The following is a 17,500-nucleotide window of genomic DNA, read 5'->3' as shown; positions in this document are numbered from 1 at the left end:
GATAATGCGGTTGTTGTGACTCCACCACACAGAGATAATGCAGTGGTTGTGACTCCACCACACAGAGATAATGCGTTGGTTGTGACTCCACCACACAGAGAAAATCCATTGGTTGTGACTCCACCACACAGAGATAATGCATTGGCTGTGACTCCACCAAATCAAATTTAATTTAATTTGTCACATACACATGGTTAGCAGATGTTAATGCGAGTGTAGCAAAATGCTTGTGCTTCTAGTTCCGACAATGCAGTAATAACCAACGAGTAATCTAACAATTCCACAACTACTACCTTATACTCACAAGTGTAAAGGGATGAAGAATATGTACAAAAAGATATATGAATGAGTGATGGTACAGAACGGCATAGGCAAGATGCAGTAGATGGTATCGAGTACAGTATATACATATGAGATGAGGAATGTAGGGTATGTAAACAAAGTGGCATAGTTTAAAGTGGCTAGTGATACATGAAGATGCAGTAGATGATATAGAGTACAGTATATACTATATACTTCTGTGTGACTCCACCACACAGAGATAAGGTGTAGGTTGTGACTCCACCACACAGAGATAATGCATAGGTTGTGACTCCACCACACAGAGATAAGGTGTAGGTTGTGACTCCACCACACAGAGATAATGCATAGGTTGTGACTCCACCACACAGAGATAAGGCGTAGGTTGTGACTCCACCACACAGAGATAATGCATAGGTTGTGACTCCACCACACAGAGATAATGATGTGCTCCTGTGGTGGTTGTAGGTAGTGCTGCTGCTGCCTTGGCTCTGGGGTACAGGGGCGGCAGGTAGCCTAGTGGTTAGAGCGTTGGGCCAGTAACCGAAAGGTTACTAGATCGAATCACCGACAAGGTAATTATCTGTTGTTCTGCCCCTGAACAAGCCACTGTTCCTAGGCTGTCATTTTAAATACGAATTTGTTCTTAACTGACTTGCCCCCTGCTGCTGCCTTGGTTCTGAGGTACAGGGATTGACTGTTGAACCCCCTGCTGCTGCCTTGGTTCTGAGGTACAGGGATTGACTGTTGAACCCCCTGCTGCTGCCTTGGTTCTGAGGTACAGGGATTGACTGTTGAACCCCCTGCTGCTGCCTTGGTTCTGAGGTACAGATTTTGACTGTTGAACCACCTGCTGCTGCCTTGGTTCTGAGATACAGATTTTGACTGTTGAACCCCCTGCTGCTGCCTTGGTTCTGAGGTACAGGGATTGACTGTTGAACCCCCTGCTGCTGCCTTGGTTCTGAGGTACAGACTTTGACTGTTGAACCACCTGCTGCTGCCTTGGTTCTGAGATACAGATTTTGACTGTTGAACCCCCTGCTGCTGCCTTGGCTCTGAGGTACAGGGATTGACTGTTGAACCCCCTGCTGCTGCCTTGGTTCTGAGGTACAGGGATTGACTGTTGAAGCCCCTGTTGCTGCCTTGGTTCTGAGATACAGATTTTGACTGTTGAAGCCCCTGCTGCTGCCTTGGTTCTGAGGTACAGGGATAGACTGTTGAACCACCTGCTGCTGCCTTGGTTCTGAGGTACAGATTTTGACTGTTGAACCCCCTGCTGCTGCCTTGGTTCTGAGATACAGATTTTGACTGTTGAACCACCTGCTGCTGACTAAAAGCAAAGCCTGCAAACTGTCTAAGGAATTCCAGTGCCCCCCTGTGTTTTTTGTTTTGGAACTGGAACACAACCTAGTAATCCTTCACCAGCAGTGTGGCCATTACAGGATGCCTACTGTATGTGTTCACCAGCAGTCTGGCCATTACAGGATGCCTACTGTATGTGTTCATCAGCAGTCTGGCCATTACAGGATGCCTACTGTATGTGTTCACCAGCAGTGTGGCCATTACAGGATGCCTACTGTATGTGTTCATCAGCAGTCTGGCCATTACAGGATGCCTACTGTATGTGTTCACCAGCAGTGTGGCCATTACAGGATGCCTACTGTATGTGTTCACCAGCAGTGTGGCCATTACAGGATGCCTACTGTATGTGTTCACCAGCAGTGTGGCCATTACAGGATGCCTACTGTATGTGTTCACCAGCAGTGTGGCCATTACAGGATGCCTACTGTATGTGTTCATCAGCAGTCTGGCCATTACAGGATGCCTACTGTATGTGTTCACCAGCAGTGTGGCCATTACAGGATGCCTACTGTATGTGTTCATCAGCAGTCTGGCCATTACAGGATGCCTACTGTATGTGTTCACCAGCAGTGTGGCCATTACAGGATGCCTACTGTATGTGTTCACCAGCAGTGTGGCCATTACAGGATGCCTACTGTATGTGTTCACCAGCAGTGTGGCCATTACAGGATGCCTACTGTATGTGTTCACCAGCAGTGTGGCCATTACAGGATGCCTACTGTATGTGTTCACCAGCAGTGTGGCCATTACAGGATGCCTACTGTATGTGTTCACCAGCAGTGTGGCCATTACAGGATGCCTACTGTATGTGTTCACCAGCAGTGTGGCCATTACAGGATGCCTACTGTATGTGTTCACCAGCAGTGTGGCCATTACAGGATGCCTACTGTATGTGTTTACCAGCAGTGTGGCCATTACAGGATACCTACTGTATGTGTTTACCAGCAGTGTGGCCATTACAGGATGCCTACTGTATGTGTTCACCAGCAGTGTGGCCATTACAGGATGCCTACTGTATGTGTTCACCAGCAGTGTGAATAGTGTAACTGGTTCCTTACGATTCATCATTAGGTCTTAGGTCCCTCTCGCCTCCATGCTCTCCAAGCACGGCCTGTCTTTCAGTTTGACTGACACAAGTGCCTTTTCACTTAATCCCAGGAAGACAGGCTGAGTGTGCGAGTCTGTGAGTGAGTGTGTGGAGCAGGGAGCTGGTGTTTAAGTGTCTCGGTGGTGTTAGCGACACAACAGGCATCAGAGAGCTGTGCTGATACTGATCTGCTCGTTAGACACCATTATTCCCCATGCAGCTCTGACACACACCTCCTCCTCCTCTGTCACACAGCTTAGTGGAGCGCACCAATCACAACGCCAGATCTGACTGATTGATCCCTGACCTCAACCATGTGGTGATGCCATAGACAAGGAGGGATGGTCAGTGGGGTAGGTGGTCAGATCATTTGTTAAAACAGTGGTGCATAGGACGGGACCCTAAGTCCGTCCACCTCTTCTTTCTCAATCACACACATTCCAGGGCGTGATGAAAGGGTGTCATGTTTCACTGGGCTGCAGTGGAGCCAGCGACCCCAGAGGCTGTGGGCCTCACAGGGGTAATGGTTGTCCCACTGGAGGATAGCTGTGAGGTGAACACACCTGACCTTACAGCGCTTTGCCCCTGTAGAATAAACACAGATTGGACAGAGACATGGAGAACACAGGTCCCTTCTTTCACTTTCCAAGATCACTAACATGTCTGAGAGAGGCCAATAGTGGCAAGGGATATATAAGACTGGTTGACACCATGTACTTATTTGGTCGAAGGCTCTCCAATTACATACACTGAGTATACCAAACATTAGGAACACCTTCCTAATATTGAGTTGCACCCACTTTTCCCTCAGAACAGCCTCAATTCATCAGGGCATGGACTCTACAAGGTGTCAAAAGCATTCCACAGGGATTCTGGCCCATCTTGACTCTAATTGGCTGGATGTGCTTTGGGTGGTGGACCATTCTTGATACACATAGGAAACTGTTGAGTGTGAAAACTCCAGCAGCGTAGCAGTTCTTGACACATACCAGTGTGCCTGGCACCTACTACCATACCCTGTTCAAAGGCACTTCAATCTTTTGTCTTGCCCATTCAACCTCTGAATGGCACACATACACAATGTCTCAAGGCTCAAAAATAGTTATTTACCTGTCTCCTCCCATTCTTTTACACTAATTGAAGTGGATTTAACAAGTGACATCAATAAGGGATCATAGCTTTCACCTGGATTCACCTGGTCAGTCTGTCATGAAAAGAGCAGGTGTTCTTAATGTTTTGTACACTCAGTGTAGATCTCTGTGGTCATTCTGCAAGGACATTGGGACATGATTATGGTATGCTGGTCTTATGTTTGCAGTATAAACAAATGCAAATGTTATGATGGCAACTGATTCCATGGTACCTTGAGTTCTGTCATCTCCTAGGGGACAGTAGTGCTCTTTTACCCCCAGAGCCATATACAGTAGAGTACTTATATATCTCTATCTGCTCAACCCTGCTATGTGTTGACTAGTTCGTTAACAGCTCTGACCTGTATGTTATTCTCCTCCAATGAATAGTTTTCTGGCTGATACATTGTTTTTTATAATGGTTCCAAGGAGCAGAGAGCTCTTTTGAACTATGCGGGAGCAAGAAAGCTGATTGGAGTGCGGTGCATAGCTACAGAACTCATTATAGCTCTGTGAACCCTGACCCACACTGCTCATGTATTCCTCATTAGCTGTCAACTGTTGTCATGGCTTCACCAAGGCTAGGAACATTTGTGTGGCACTTGGACACGGGTTAGGTGTTGTTCCTGTGTTGAAATGAATAACGTTTGAACAAGTGTATTTATATTCCATATTTCTCTCTCCAGGCTTGCCTGGTCCATGATTCCCACCCACAAGGGAGGCTGTATGGCAGTAATATTATGGTAGCCTAGTTGACAGTTACAAATGGCTGAGCTGACTAATCAGATGAAATTAGGCTGTAGTCACACTTTAGTGAGAATTGTAATGAGATTACATTAGATGGCAGCTCCTGATGGCCTGTCATGGCTGACTCCGGTGCTCCCACCTCAACACCTCTCTGGGGCTGCCTGTGATTCTCTGTAGCCAGGGCGACAGCCTGGATCCAGTTCACACCCAAACACACATCATTCAGATGGAGCAGGTGAAAGGCATCTACACAGAAGCAGCTCTGCCTGTGAACGGAGGGATTATTGCATTGCTGAAATCCTTCACATCCTTCTATGTTATCAAGCTATAGATTAGGAACATTGAATAATTTGCTCATAGTGATGAACATCAATATAAGGGATATATTTCAAGTATATTGGGCGGCAGGGTAGCCTAGTGGTTAGAGCGTTGGACTAGTAACCGGAAGGTTGCAAGTTCAAACCCCCGAGCTGACAAGGTATCTGTCGTTCTGCCCCTGAACAGGCAGTTAACCCACTGTTCCTAGGCCGTCATTGAAAATAAGAATTTGTTCTTAATTGACTTGCCTAGTTAAATAAAGGTCAAATAAAATATATTGTAATTGTGTAATGCCTATTTTGGCGTGTTTAGTGACCATCTAGCTCCATTGTTTTGTTGTGACTCAGTCCTGCCATTGTGTCCGTAGGAAAAGGTCCCCTTCCTGGAAATGATGGTTGGAAACCCCAATGTTATGGGGTCAATGTTAGAGTCACATTCCTACATTCCAACTAGGGGGAAGGAACACTGGGTTTGGATTTGTCACTGTATGAGTTGTATGTCTATGTAGGTAAATATGTGTTTCTGTATGTCTTGAGAGAGTGTGTGTGTGTGTGTGTGTGTGTGTGTGTGTGTGTGTGTGTGTGTGTGTGTGTGTGTGTGTGTGTGTGTGTGTGTGTGTGTGTGTGTGTGTGTGTGTGTGTGTGTGTGTGTGTGTGTGTGTGTGACAGAGTGTGGGTGTGTGATGATGGAATGAGAGGACAGCATTCTGGCTGGCACCCTGGTGTCTCTGCGACATCATAGTGAGAGTAGTAATGTCATTTGTCAGTGTGTGTGTTTATGCAAGGAGCCCAGAGACTGATTGCAAATTTCACTAGTGGATTACTCCTCAGTGGAAGAGCTGTGGGCCAAACCAACGGCAGACACCCAACCATAATAGAGATTAAAATGAAAAAGCAAATCAGGAGAATCTAATTAAGTTGGCTGTGGAAGGATTGTGTTTATATTTAGGGGGGGCGTTTGGGGCCTATAGGAGTTCCTTTGCATGCAGAACATCTCAGCGTGTGTTTCAGTGAGGAAGACATTCCTCCCTAAACACAGAGTTCCTCGTTTAGCCTGGGAATACAATTAGCCTCCCATTCTGCACACACACAGAGATAATGCCATTTTACTTCCTGCCACATTAATGCTAATCTTTTTTTTATTGCAGCGAAAGAGAGGGAAATTTGCCCTGTGCTGCAGAGCGCTAATACTGAGGAACAGGCAGCGTTGTGGAGCAAGCTTTGATTTAAAAAAAATTGTCACTTTGTAGTTTTTAATCATCTCAGAGTATTAACAAGCTTTGCTGATAAGAAAACAAATAAAAATGAAATATAAAATCAGAGTAAACAAATGCAATTATCTATGGAAATGATTGTTGAAGCTGTTCAAATCAATCCTATTACTCAGGGGGGGGGGATTTGTAAACACTTACAGTGATTATTGTTCTCCTATAGGGTTATGTTTTTATTTTATTCTGTGTATCCCAGATATCTGCGTCTTATCCTCTATCAGACGAATGGTGGGTGGGGAGGGGGGGGGGGGGGGGGGTAAACCCTCCCTCAGGGACTGGGGCAAACTGGCAGTCTGGAAAATTGATCCAACATGTCAGATCACACTGTCAGAATCTTTGAGGCTGCATCCTGTAAGAGGACACAACTTTGTCCTGTGTGTGTGTGTGTGTGTGTGTGTGTGTGTGTGTGTGTGTGTGTGTGTGTGTGTGTGTGTGTGTGTGTGTGTGTGTGTGTGTGTGTGTGTGTGTGTGTGTGTGTGTGTGTGTGTGTGTGTGTGTGTGTGTGTGTGTGTGTGTGTGTGTGCGTGTGTCACTGTCCATCCAAAGTGTGCGTGCAAGCTTGGTTGTGTTTTGTTGTGGATGAGTGTATCACTGTGTTGTTGGACGATTCCCCGTCTTCCACCATAAGACTTTGAAAAGCCTGTATGTGATCGACTGCACAGCAGGACTGACAAAGTCACAACAAAAGAATCCGTCTTTAATTTTTCCCCTTCAAAGATGCGTGGATATTCATTTTGACCAGGGGGGCAGATGTCGTACACAACCATGTACATTGTTTCACTCTCAGCCGCTATGAATGATGTCACAGTTGTGCGGCACGGGCCCATTCCCCACAGGACACCCTTTGTTATTATGCATAGTTTGGATACGAATGTGTGGATGATACAATTGATTGGAATCGAAATAAGTGACTTTCTATTATAACGGCTCGCCAGCCAGAGGCTCACAGCTGTGGTGTTGTTAATCAGTCCAAATGACAGCTTGAGGTTTAGTCCAACCATAATAATGATTCAATATCTATTTAAATCATGGAATACTAAACCCCAGATTGTCACGGACTTTGACTGAAATTCACCAAATCTCACTGTAGAATGGGCTCATTAAATGCTAAACATCACACGCATGATTGAAGAAGTAATTTGCAAGGGGTTAATTAAGTAATTAGTGATCAGCATGATTCGCCATTGTGAGTTGGTTTTGGCGAGATCGTGGAGGGAGAGTTGGAGAGACCGTGTTCCTGCCCAGCGACAGCCCCAGTAGAAGGACTTCTGGGCTCCCATCAGAGAAACACAAACAATCTCAATTCACTAGGAAACAGGATTTCCATATTCACATTTGGTGACCGACATCTCTTGTCCTCCTCAATAATAAATCTGGCCCCCCTCAGACAGAACAAAGGGAAGACATTGTTTTCAGGCATTTGTAAAATGTCTGTGTGACATAGGTTACGTGCTGGCCGGAGCAGGGGGCTCTAGGGCTGTGGCGGGTGAGGCTGGGCCTGGAGAGGTGCTGAATGTGTAGGTGTGAGGAATGCATGGGCAGCTGGACAGCCCTGGTCCGGACAACACCAGCACAATGGACCAGTGTTCTGCTGCACAGCACCGACAGAACCCACAGACCCCACAGACCCCACATGCAAGCAACACAGACCCACTTGGACTGAAAGTGTTAGGGCACACAGATAGAACTCACCACAGAACAGTGACATGAATGTGTCTGAATTATGTGCTGAGGATGCAGCTGTCTACGCCTGTGATTATTCCTGGTTGTTGACTGTTGTATCTTCTTGTCTGTGATATTCAGCCACCACAGCAGTAGTCTATGGACAGGTCTATCTGTGTAGAATCATTGAATGCCTGTCGTATCGTCGTGCAGTATGTTGACAGGTAGTTAAGCCTGTTACCCTGGGCCAGGGGATTGATTAGTGGGCCCTGGTGGGGGGGGCTCATTAGCTGAGTAGTGAGAGGGGACGAAGGGAGGAGGGGCAAATTGAAATGGTGTCTGACTGATGTGATGGTCTAATCTGGTCTAGCTCTCTGTTTAATTGACAGCTGTGATCTCACCCAGGCTCTGATGAGAGAAACTGGGACTGTTGCACAGGTCCCATGAGACCATGTAAAACTGTGAACTGCAGACGTGCGTGCGTGCGTGCGTGCGTGCGTGCGTGCGTGCGTGCGTGCGTGCGTGCGTATGTGTGTATTGAGCGCCAGAAGTGAGTCTACTTCAGTGAAACTGCTCAATCACCATGGACACCTCAGGACCTCTGGCTTTTTGAAAGGCAGATTTTATATCAAGATTAGAATGAACATTTCTCCGATCACATTAAATCGGGGGAATGTTTTTGCTGTGACACCAGCCTACTCTTCAAGCCCCCTAATGCTGTTTTGCTCCCTCTTCTCGGTTTGTGTTCTGAGGCTTGACAGCCGTGCCTGCTACCTCAGTGATTTGACCTTTACCCCTGAGCAGTGGCCCACGGGAGGATGTCAGCTCAGTGTGAGAAAAGCCCTGCTAGACTGTCACTTCACCTCTGTCTCCCACAGTCCTGCCAGCCAGCCTGCTTATGCAGCATTGGCCCAATAAGGACATTTCTGGCGCTTTCTGTGGTGTTTTTCTTCTCTGTGGTCTATGATTGTAGGATGTGTTGTTGCCCTCTCTGCATTACACCACTTTGACTGTCTATGTAGGCTATGTTGTGGTCTACACAAAGCCCTCATGCTGTAAAGCCTATTATGACCTGGATAATGTGGCCCCTCCCCCTTCACACCACACAGCTCCCACCTTTCTGAAAACACATTCTCACCTTCACATACCTCACTCATACCAATACTCTCTTCCGTGTACCTTTCTTACTCATAACATACCCACACTCTCTACATTTGAATCAGTGTATGCCACTTGAAGGTGAGTCCTGTTTGAGAGTTTGACATATCTGTCTGGAGACGGAATGGTTCCACTGGAAGACATTTGTGTTGATTTAGTTCTGGAATATTGATTAAGGAGTAGGGACTGCATTTGACCTCATGACTTCCTGACCTGCTCAATCTGAGTTAGATGATTAACTAAGTGTTGGATGTCATCCCTCATGTTTGCCCTGACAGTATTGTGAGATTTGCCTTGTGAAACTAGTTATGCTATGCCGTTATACAGTTATTGTGTTACACTCCGATTGACCAAGTTGATTTCTCAAAGGACAAGCCTTGCGCTGTGTTTGTTGAGGGTCTGCGTGGGCGACACTAACGTTTTAGTTCCACACAGTTGATTTTTAGTTTCTTCTTATTCCCAGCAAATGAAATGTAAGCTGAGGGAACAATTAGAACTAGCGTACTGGGAATGGATTTGAACGTGTGTGCTGCACAATATACACGCTGCCCTCAAATGTGTTTAGACATATATTGCTGGAGGGATTCACCTTTAAGACCAGAGTGTATAATGTGCTCATGTATCTGAGCAACAATGCAAGACCAATGAGATGAATAAGAAATAAGAATAGTTTTTGGGAGGAGGGAAATGCCAAGTGAGTAGAATCTAAAAATCGAGATGAATTGATGAGATAGAAAAGGGTGAGCCAAGGTGGCTGGGGGAGGTATGTGTGTTCTGCTGCTGCTTGAACCTTAGAAAAACTGAGTTTCTGTGTCCCTCCAAGGTCTGAACACAGCACTAAACATTCCACACAGCCAGGGGGAGATGAGAAGGCAAGAGTCATTTACATAAAAAGAGGTCCTTCAACCAATCACAGACCGGGAGTGGGAATGTCGGGATGTGCAGGAACTGGTGGGTGTCAGGTTACTGAGCATTCTTCTCTCCCTCCACTGGCCAGAAAGAGGGAGAGAGGAAGTCGGAGAAAGAGCTAAGGACAGTCTCATTCTTGCCCTCTGAGATCACAGTGCCGGAGAATGTGTTAGAATCTGACCAAGTCTTTCTGCCTGGGAGCGAGACAACCGGGAACTTTAACTGGTGGCTAGGGCTTGTTTCCAGGACACAGGGCTTGTTTCCAGGGCACAGGGCTTGTTTCCAGGGCACAGGGCTTGTTTCCAGGACACAGGGCTTGTTTCCAGGACACAGGGCTTGTTTCCAGGACACAGGGCTTGTTTCCAGGACACAGGGCTTGTTTCCAGGGCACAGGGCTTGTTTCCAGGGCTAAATCTCTGCCCTGTTGCTCCGGTCTGGAGTCTGTCGGACGGACTCGCACTATAGGGCTGAAAATGAACTATCTGGTGAGTGTTTAATGTGAATGTTTGTGGGTTTGCTCTTTTTGTTGCTGTGTGAACACTTTGGTTAGGACATGCTAAATGCCCCAGCTGGGAAAGAGTAGAGAGGTGGATAAAAAGAGAGGGAGGGCAGGACATTGAGGGACGAATAGGAAAAGAGTGGTGAGGACTTTGGTAAATATGTTAAAAACCTTACCTTTTGTTGGTACTCAGCACGGTTTACTTTGTGTGCTGCGGTATGTGTACGTGTCTCGTTATGTGTATTGGGTTGTGTGTTTTTAGATAGAAATGTGAAGTTCTAATGCTACATAATGCTACATACCAGTTCCTGAAGAAAGCTTAGTGTTCTGTCCTGTATGCCTTGTAAAGGCCCCTCTCTTCTGAAAGGGGAGAATTGGAGGGCTTAAGACACATAGAAGAACAGGCTTTGGAACAGCCAGACAGGAGAGAGAGCCATGGAGATCCGCTGCTCAGCTGACTCAGGAGAAAGTTGAAAGATTAAGGTTTTGAGGAGAGAAAATAGTCCTGCTGCTGGAGTCTAGGCACTACCGTTCCTTACTATTGTTTGAAAGTGTTGTCATTCTGTCAGCTTGTAGTGCTGTAATTACACAGGGGTTTGGTATTTGGTTGACAGGACCATACTGTATTTCCATCTGAGAGACTTATGCTCTTTAGCAGCACTGGGGCTGACCCCCTGGAGAGGGCTGGTATAGTCCCACTGTTTGCCCCCTGGTCTGGGCATTCACACACACATTAGAAAGCTTTAACACAATGGACAAACACCACTGACATCACCAGATATGTATTTAGATGAGGGGAGCATTTCCTGTAGCTATCTAAAATGAACTGGATTCGATTGGTGGGTATGTAGATGGAAGGTTTAGGCTACATTTTTCTGAGAGATTTTGATTTCAAATCTAATGTTATTCCCAGACTGGCCTTGATAACCATGCCTTTAGAGAAAGACTCAACCTGACAATAACGTGAATAGTTTGCAACGTGCTAGCTATCAGCTTGCTATTTCAGAACGAGGGATTAATGAGACCCGGAAGTGATGCTCGTGTATAAATAGATGAAGTCGTTTCCCACCAATCAGTATTAGTGAGTGAGTGGGGGAGTTTGTGGTGGTCAAATGAGCAGAGGTTTACTCAAGTCTACAAAGAGCTCAGCTGAGTATCCCTCACCCATGTTGCCCAGGCCTGACTCACCTCTGACTGACTCACTGCCCCCTGCCTGGACTCTGGGTGCTGACATGGAATTCCCCCCCCCCTGTCACTCCCTAGGAGGTCTGGCAGTGAAACTCCTCTCCTAGTCCGTTCCATCATTTCACTCAGAGGGATTACAGGTGTCACATAGTCACTGAGCGTAGTAATAACAGACACCAGGCTGTGACAGGCAAGGACGAGTGGGAAGGAAGGTTGATTCAGGTAGGGTCAGTCAGTCCACACAGGTGAAATTGTGCACAACCAAAAGTGAGTCATAGGGTTTCAGATATAGGGTAAAAACTCATGTAGAATACATATCGAACATATGAAGATGTGTTAGTGTCTCAAATAAATACAGTGCAGTGTGCTATCATGCAAATAAATTCAAGTTATTCCTTGTCTTAAATTTCTTATCATGTAGGTGGCTGCTAAACATAATAATGTCCTGGTGTTTCTCAAAAAGCTTTAAGTCTAAGCAATGTTACAGAGAAAACTACAGGTTTAAAACGGACCTTGATTTGTGGCTGGCAGTCATGCTATGGGCCTAATCTCTTAAACACAATGCAGTCAGTCCCTTCCCTAGCTAGCGTTGACGGGATCTCTCTCTCCTCCCAGTTTAGCTGCAAACAACTGGGCCCGGGGGCAAATGTTTTCTGTTGTAATCAAACCGTGTGTTCCCCAGGGCACATGCTTTATGTGGTGGATAATTGGGCTTTACTGGAGGATTAAATCAAGTCAAATCAAACTTTATTTGCCACATGCGCTGAATACAACAAGTAGAGACTTTAGTCTGAAATGCTGAATACAACAAGTAGAGACTTTAGTCTGAAATGCTGAATACAACAAGTAGAGACTTTAGTCTGAAATGCTGAATACAACAAGTAGAGACTTTAGACTGAAATGCTGAATACAACAAGTAGAGACTTTAGACTGAAATGCTGAATACAACAAGTAGAGACTTTAGACTGAAATGCTTTACTTACAAGCCTTTAACCAACAGAGCTGTTCAAGAAGAAATGAAAGAAGAAGTAGGCTAAAATAAAAAGTCCTAATAAAAAGTAACACAATAAGAATAACAATAACGAGGCTAAAAACACGGGGCACCGGTACCGAGTCAGTGTGTGGAGGTACAGGCTAGTTGAGGTAATCTGTACATGTAGGTGGGGGGGAAGTGACTATGCATAGGTAACAAACAAACAGCGATTAGCAGCAGTGTACAAGAGGGGCTGGGGGGGTTGTTGTTCAGCAGTCTAATGTTGAGGAGCCGAGACTTGGCGCTCCGGTACCGCTTGCCGTACAGTAGCAGAGAAAACAGTCTATAACTTGGGTGACTGGAGTCTCTGACAAATTAATGGGCTTTCCTCTGACACCGCCTATTATACTATTATATAGGTCCTTGATGGCAGGAAGCTTGGCCCCAGTGATGTACTGGGCTGTTCACACTACGCTCTGTAGCACCTTACGGTCAGATGCCGAGCAGTTGCCATACCAGGCGGTGATGCAACCGGTCAGGATGCTCTCGATGGTGCAGCTGTAGAACCTTTTGAGGATCAGGGGTAGAGGTTGGCCGATTATGATTTTTCAATGCCGATACCGATACCGATTATTGGAGGACCAAAAAAATCTGATACAGATTAATCGGCCAATTTTATATATATAAATATATATATATATTTGTAATAATGACAATTACAACAGTACTGAATGAACAATGAACACTTTAATTTTAACTTAATATAATACATCAATAAAATCAATTTAGTCTCAAATAAATAATGAAACATGTTCAATTTGGTTTAAATAATGCAAAAACAAAGTGTTGGAGAAGAAAGTAAAAATGCAATATGTGCCATGTAAAAAAGCTAACGTTTAAGTTCCTTGCTCAGAACATGAGAACATATTTTTATTTTTTGAAATTTTTAAATTTTACCTTTATTTAACTAGGCAAGTCAGTTAAGAACAAATTCTTATTTTCAATGACGGCCTAGGAACAGTGGGTTAACTGCCTGTTCAGGGGCAGAACGACAGATTTGTACCTTGTCAGCTCGGGAGTTTGAACTTGCAACCTTCCGGTTACTAGTCCACCGCTCTAACCACTAGGCTACCCTATGAAAGCTGGTGGTTCCTTTTAACATGAGTCTTCAATATTCCCAGTAAAAAGTTTTAGGTCGTAGTTATTATAGGACTATTACTCTCTATACCATTTGTATTTCATATACCTTTGACTATTGGATGTTCTAATAGGCACTTTAGTATTGCCAGCCTAATCTCGGGAGTTAATAAATCATAAACAGCGCTGTGCTTCAAGCATTGCGGAGAGCTGCTTGCAAACGCAGTAAAGTGCTGTTTGAATGAATGCTTATGAGTCCGCCGCTGCCTACCACCACTCAGTCAGACTGCTCTATCAAATCATAGACTTAATTATAATATAATAACACACAGATATACGATCCTTAGGTCATTAATATGGTCAAATCCGGAAACTATCGTTTTGAAAACAAAACGTTTATTCTTTCAGTGAAATATGGAACCGTTCCGTATTTTATCTAACGGTTGGCATCCATTAGTCTAAATATTGCTGTTACATTGCACAACCTTCAATGTTATGTGATAATTACGTAAAATTTAGGCAAATTAGTTTGCAATGAGACAGGCGGCCCAAACTGTTGCATATACCCTGACTCTACGTGCAGTGAACGCAAGATAAGTGACACAATTTCCCTACTTTAATATGGCCTGCAAACATGATTTTCTTTTAGCTAAATATGCAGGTTTAAAAAATATATATGTTGATTTTAAGAAAGGCATTGATGTTTATGGTTAGGTACATTCGTGCATCGATTGTGCTTTTTTCGCAAATGCTCTTTTGTTAAATGATCCCCCGTTTGGCGAAGTTGACTGTCTTTGTTAGGAAGAAATGGTCTTCACACAGTTCACAACGAGCCAGGCGGCCCAAACTGCTGCATATAACCTGACTCTGTTGCACAGAACGCAAGAGAAGTGACACAATTTCCGAAGTTAAAAGAAATTCATGTTAGCAGGCAATATTAACTAAATATGCAGGTTTAAAAATATATACTTGTGTATAGATTTTAAGAAAGGTGTTGATGTTTATGGTTAGGTACACAGTGGTGCAACGAGAGTGCTTTTTTCGCGAATGTGCTTGTTAAATCACCTGTTTGGCGAAGTAGTCTGGGATTCAATGATAAATTTGATGATATGATAAAACATGCACCGCATCGATTATATGCAACGCAGGACAAGCTAGATAAACTAGTAATATCATAAACCATGTGTAGTTAACTAGTGATTATGTTAAGATTGATTGTTTTTAATAAGATACGTTTAATGCTAATTAGCACCTTGCCTTGGCTCCTTGCTGCATTCACATAACAGGTAGTCAGCTTGCCACACAGCCTCCTCGTGGAGTGCAATGTAATCGGCCATGATCGGTGTCCAAAAATGCCGATTACCAATTGTTATGAAAACTTGAAATCGGCCCTAATTAATCGGCCATTCCGATTAATCCGTCGACCTCTAATCTGGGGACCCATGCCAAGTCTTTTCAGCCTCCTGAGGGGGAAATGGTTTTGTCGTGCCCTCTTCACGACTGTCTTGGTATGTTTGGATCATGCTAGTTCGTTGGTGATATGGACACCAAGGAACTTGAAACTCTCAACCCGCTCCACTACAGCCCCGTCAATGTTAATGGGGGCCTGTTCGGCCCGACTTTTCCTGTAGTCCACGATCAGCTCCTTTGTCTTGCTCACATTGAGGGAGAGGTTGTTGTCCTGGCACCACACTGCCAGTTCTCTGACCTCCTCCCTATAGGTCGTCTCATCGTTGTCGGTGATCAGGCCTACCACTGTTGTGTCGTCAGTAAACTGAATGATGGTGTTGGAGTCGTGTTTCGCAGTCGTGGGTGAACGGGGAATACAGGAATAAGTACACACCCCCGAGGGGCCCCAGTGTTAAGGATCAGCGTGGCAGACGTGTTGTTGCATACGCTAACCATCTGGGGGCGGCCCATCAGGAAGTCCAAGATCCAGTTGCAGAGGGAGGTGTTTATTCCCAGAGTCCTTAGCTTAATGATGAGATTTGTGTGCACTATGTTGTTGAACATTGAACTGTAGTCAATGAACAGCATTCCCACATAGGTGTTCCTTTTGTCCAGGTGGAAAAGGGCAGTGTGGAGTGCGATTGAGATTGCGTCATCTGTGGATCTGTTGGGGTGATATACGAATTGGAGTGTGTTTAGGGAGTCCAGGAGGATGCTGTTGATGTGAGCCATGACCAGCCTTTCAAAGCCCTTCATGGCTACCGACGTGAGTATTCATTTAGGCAGGTTACCTTCGCTTCCTTGGGCACAGGGACTATGGTGGTCTGCTTAAAACATGTAGGTATTACAGACTTGGTCAGGGAGAGTTGGTCCCAGCATGCTTTGAGTACACATTCTGGTAATCTGTCTGTCCCAGCGGCTTTGTGAATGTTGACCTATTAAAGGTTTTGTTCACCTTGGCTACCGAGAGCGTTATCACACAGTCATCCAGAACAGCTGGTGCTCTTGTGCATGCTTCGGTGTTGCTTGCCTCGAAGTGAGCATAAAAGGCCTTTAACTCGTCTGGTAGGCTCGCTTCACTGGGCAGCTCGCCTCTGGGTTTCCCTTTGTAGTCCATAATAGTTTTCCAGCCCTGCCACATCCGACGAGCGTCAGAGCGGGTGAAGTAGGATTCAATCTTAATCCTGTATTGACACTTTGCTTGTTTGATGGTTTGTATGAGGGCATAGTGGGATTTCTTATAAGCGTCGGGATTAGTTTCCCGCTCCTTGAAATGGCAGCTCTAGCCATTAGCTCGATGCGGATGTTGCCTGTAATCCTTGGCTTTTGGTTAGGATATGTACGTACAGTCACTGTGGGGGCGACATCATCGATGCACTTATTGATGAAGCCGATGACTGAGGTGGTGTATTCCTCAATGCCTTTGGATGAATCCCGGATCATTTTCCAGACTATTCTAGCAAAACAGTCCTGTAGTGTAGCTTCCACGTCATCTGACCACCAGTGAGCGAGTCACTAGTACTTCCTGCTTTAGTTTTTGTTTGTTAGCAGGAATCATGAGGATAGAATTATGGTCAGATTTGCCAAATGGAGGGTGGGGGAGAGCTTTGTATGCATCTCTGTGTGTGGAATAAAGGTGGTCTTGGATTTTTCTTCTTTGTCTGGTATGGTTCCAATAGCGCTGGGCTTTCTTCTCACAGAGCCAATCACAAAGGTTGCTTTGATGCCCTTGGGGCAGTTAAACGGACTAGGGAATGTTGTTGTCAAAGCTAACAAAACTGAACACATATCCACTGATCTTTTATCTAAACATATAGACTGAGGTAGGTTTGTGAGGCGCATGCAGATGGTCTAAAAACCTGTGGAGCTGTGCCACTTCTGCTTGATTGAGCTTTCAATGTCCATCCTGACTTATAGTACAGTAGGCCTATCCACATCTTTTCTGTGTATTTTGGTTCCCCTGAAATGTATCAGAGTGCTCCCTGAATTCCTGCATGGCCTTGTCTCTCACACCAAACCACTGAAATGTTTGGCTGAGGTCACAATGATGTTTCATGCTCTGGAAAATAATTTTATCTCCACTGTATCCCCACTCAAGGCTGTAATTTTAGGATTTATTGTTGGTCATTGTGAGAATTCTATGCAAGATTTTACCATTGTGACTGCCTGTGCTTATGGATGAGAGGAGAAAGAGTTTCTGGTATGTAGATAGGAGGAATCAAGACTGTGATGAACTGGGTGTCCTTCCTTTCTCTGTGTGTGATTACAACAGAGTGGAACTGCTGTCTGGTTTGTGTGTAATTCCGCTACACTC

The 17,500-nt window shown here is 45.1% G+C and overlaps 1 protein-coding gene across 4 annotated transcripts in view; it reads left to right on the top strand.

Moving 5' to 3' along the window:
* The window catches only part of LOC124000508 (breast cancer anti-estrogen resistance protein 1-like), a 119,878-nt gene that overhangs the window by 53,742 nt on the left and 48,636 nt on the right, over nt 1-17,500 (top strand). For 2 of the 4 annotated variants that reach the window (XM_046306932.1, XM_046306916.1), the window contains exon 1: nt 10,006-10,428. The exons of 1 other annotated variant lie outside the window; for it this stretch is intronic. In XM_046306932.1, the coding sequence (XP_046162888.1) occupies nt 10,417-10,428 (12 nt within the window). In that variant the 5' untranslated portion in view covers nt 10,006-10,416. Of the gene's footprint in view, nt 1-9,009; nt 9,116-10,005; nt 10,429-17,500 lie in introns of those variants that run through there. One more of the 4 variants, XM_046306940.1, reaches the window with a different exon arrangement.

Source organism: Oncorhynchus gorbuscha, linkage group LG02 (assembly GCF_021184085.1).
Source record: "Oncorhynchus gorbuscha isolate QuinsamMale2020 ecotype Even-year linkage group LG02, OgorEven_v1.0, whole genome shotgun sequence".
Taxonomy (NCBI): Eukaryota; Metazoa; Chordata; class Actinopteri; order Salmoniformes; family Salmonidae; genus Oncorhynchus; species Oncorhynchus gorbuscha.
Note: the sequence above shows the minus strand (reverse complement) of the source record. Positions and strands in the feature narration are given on the sequence as shown.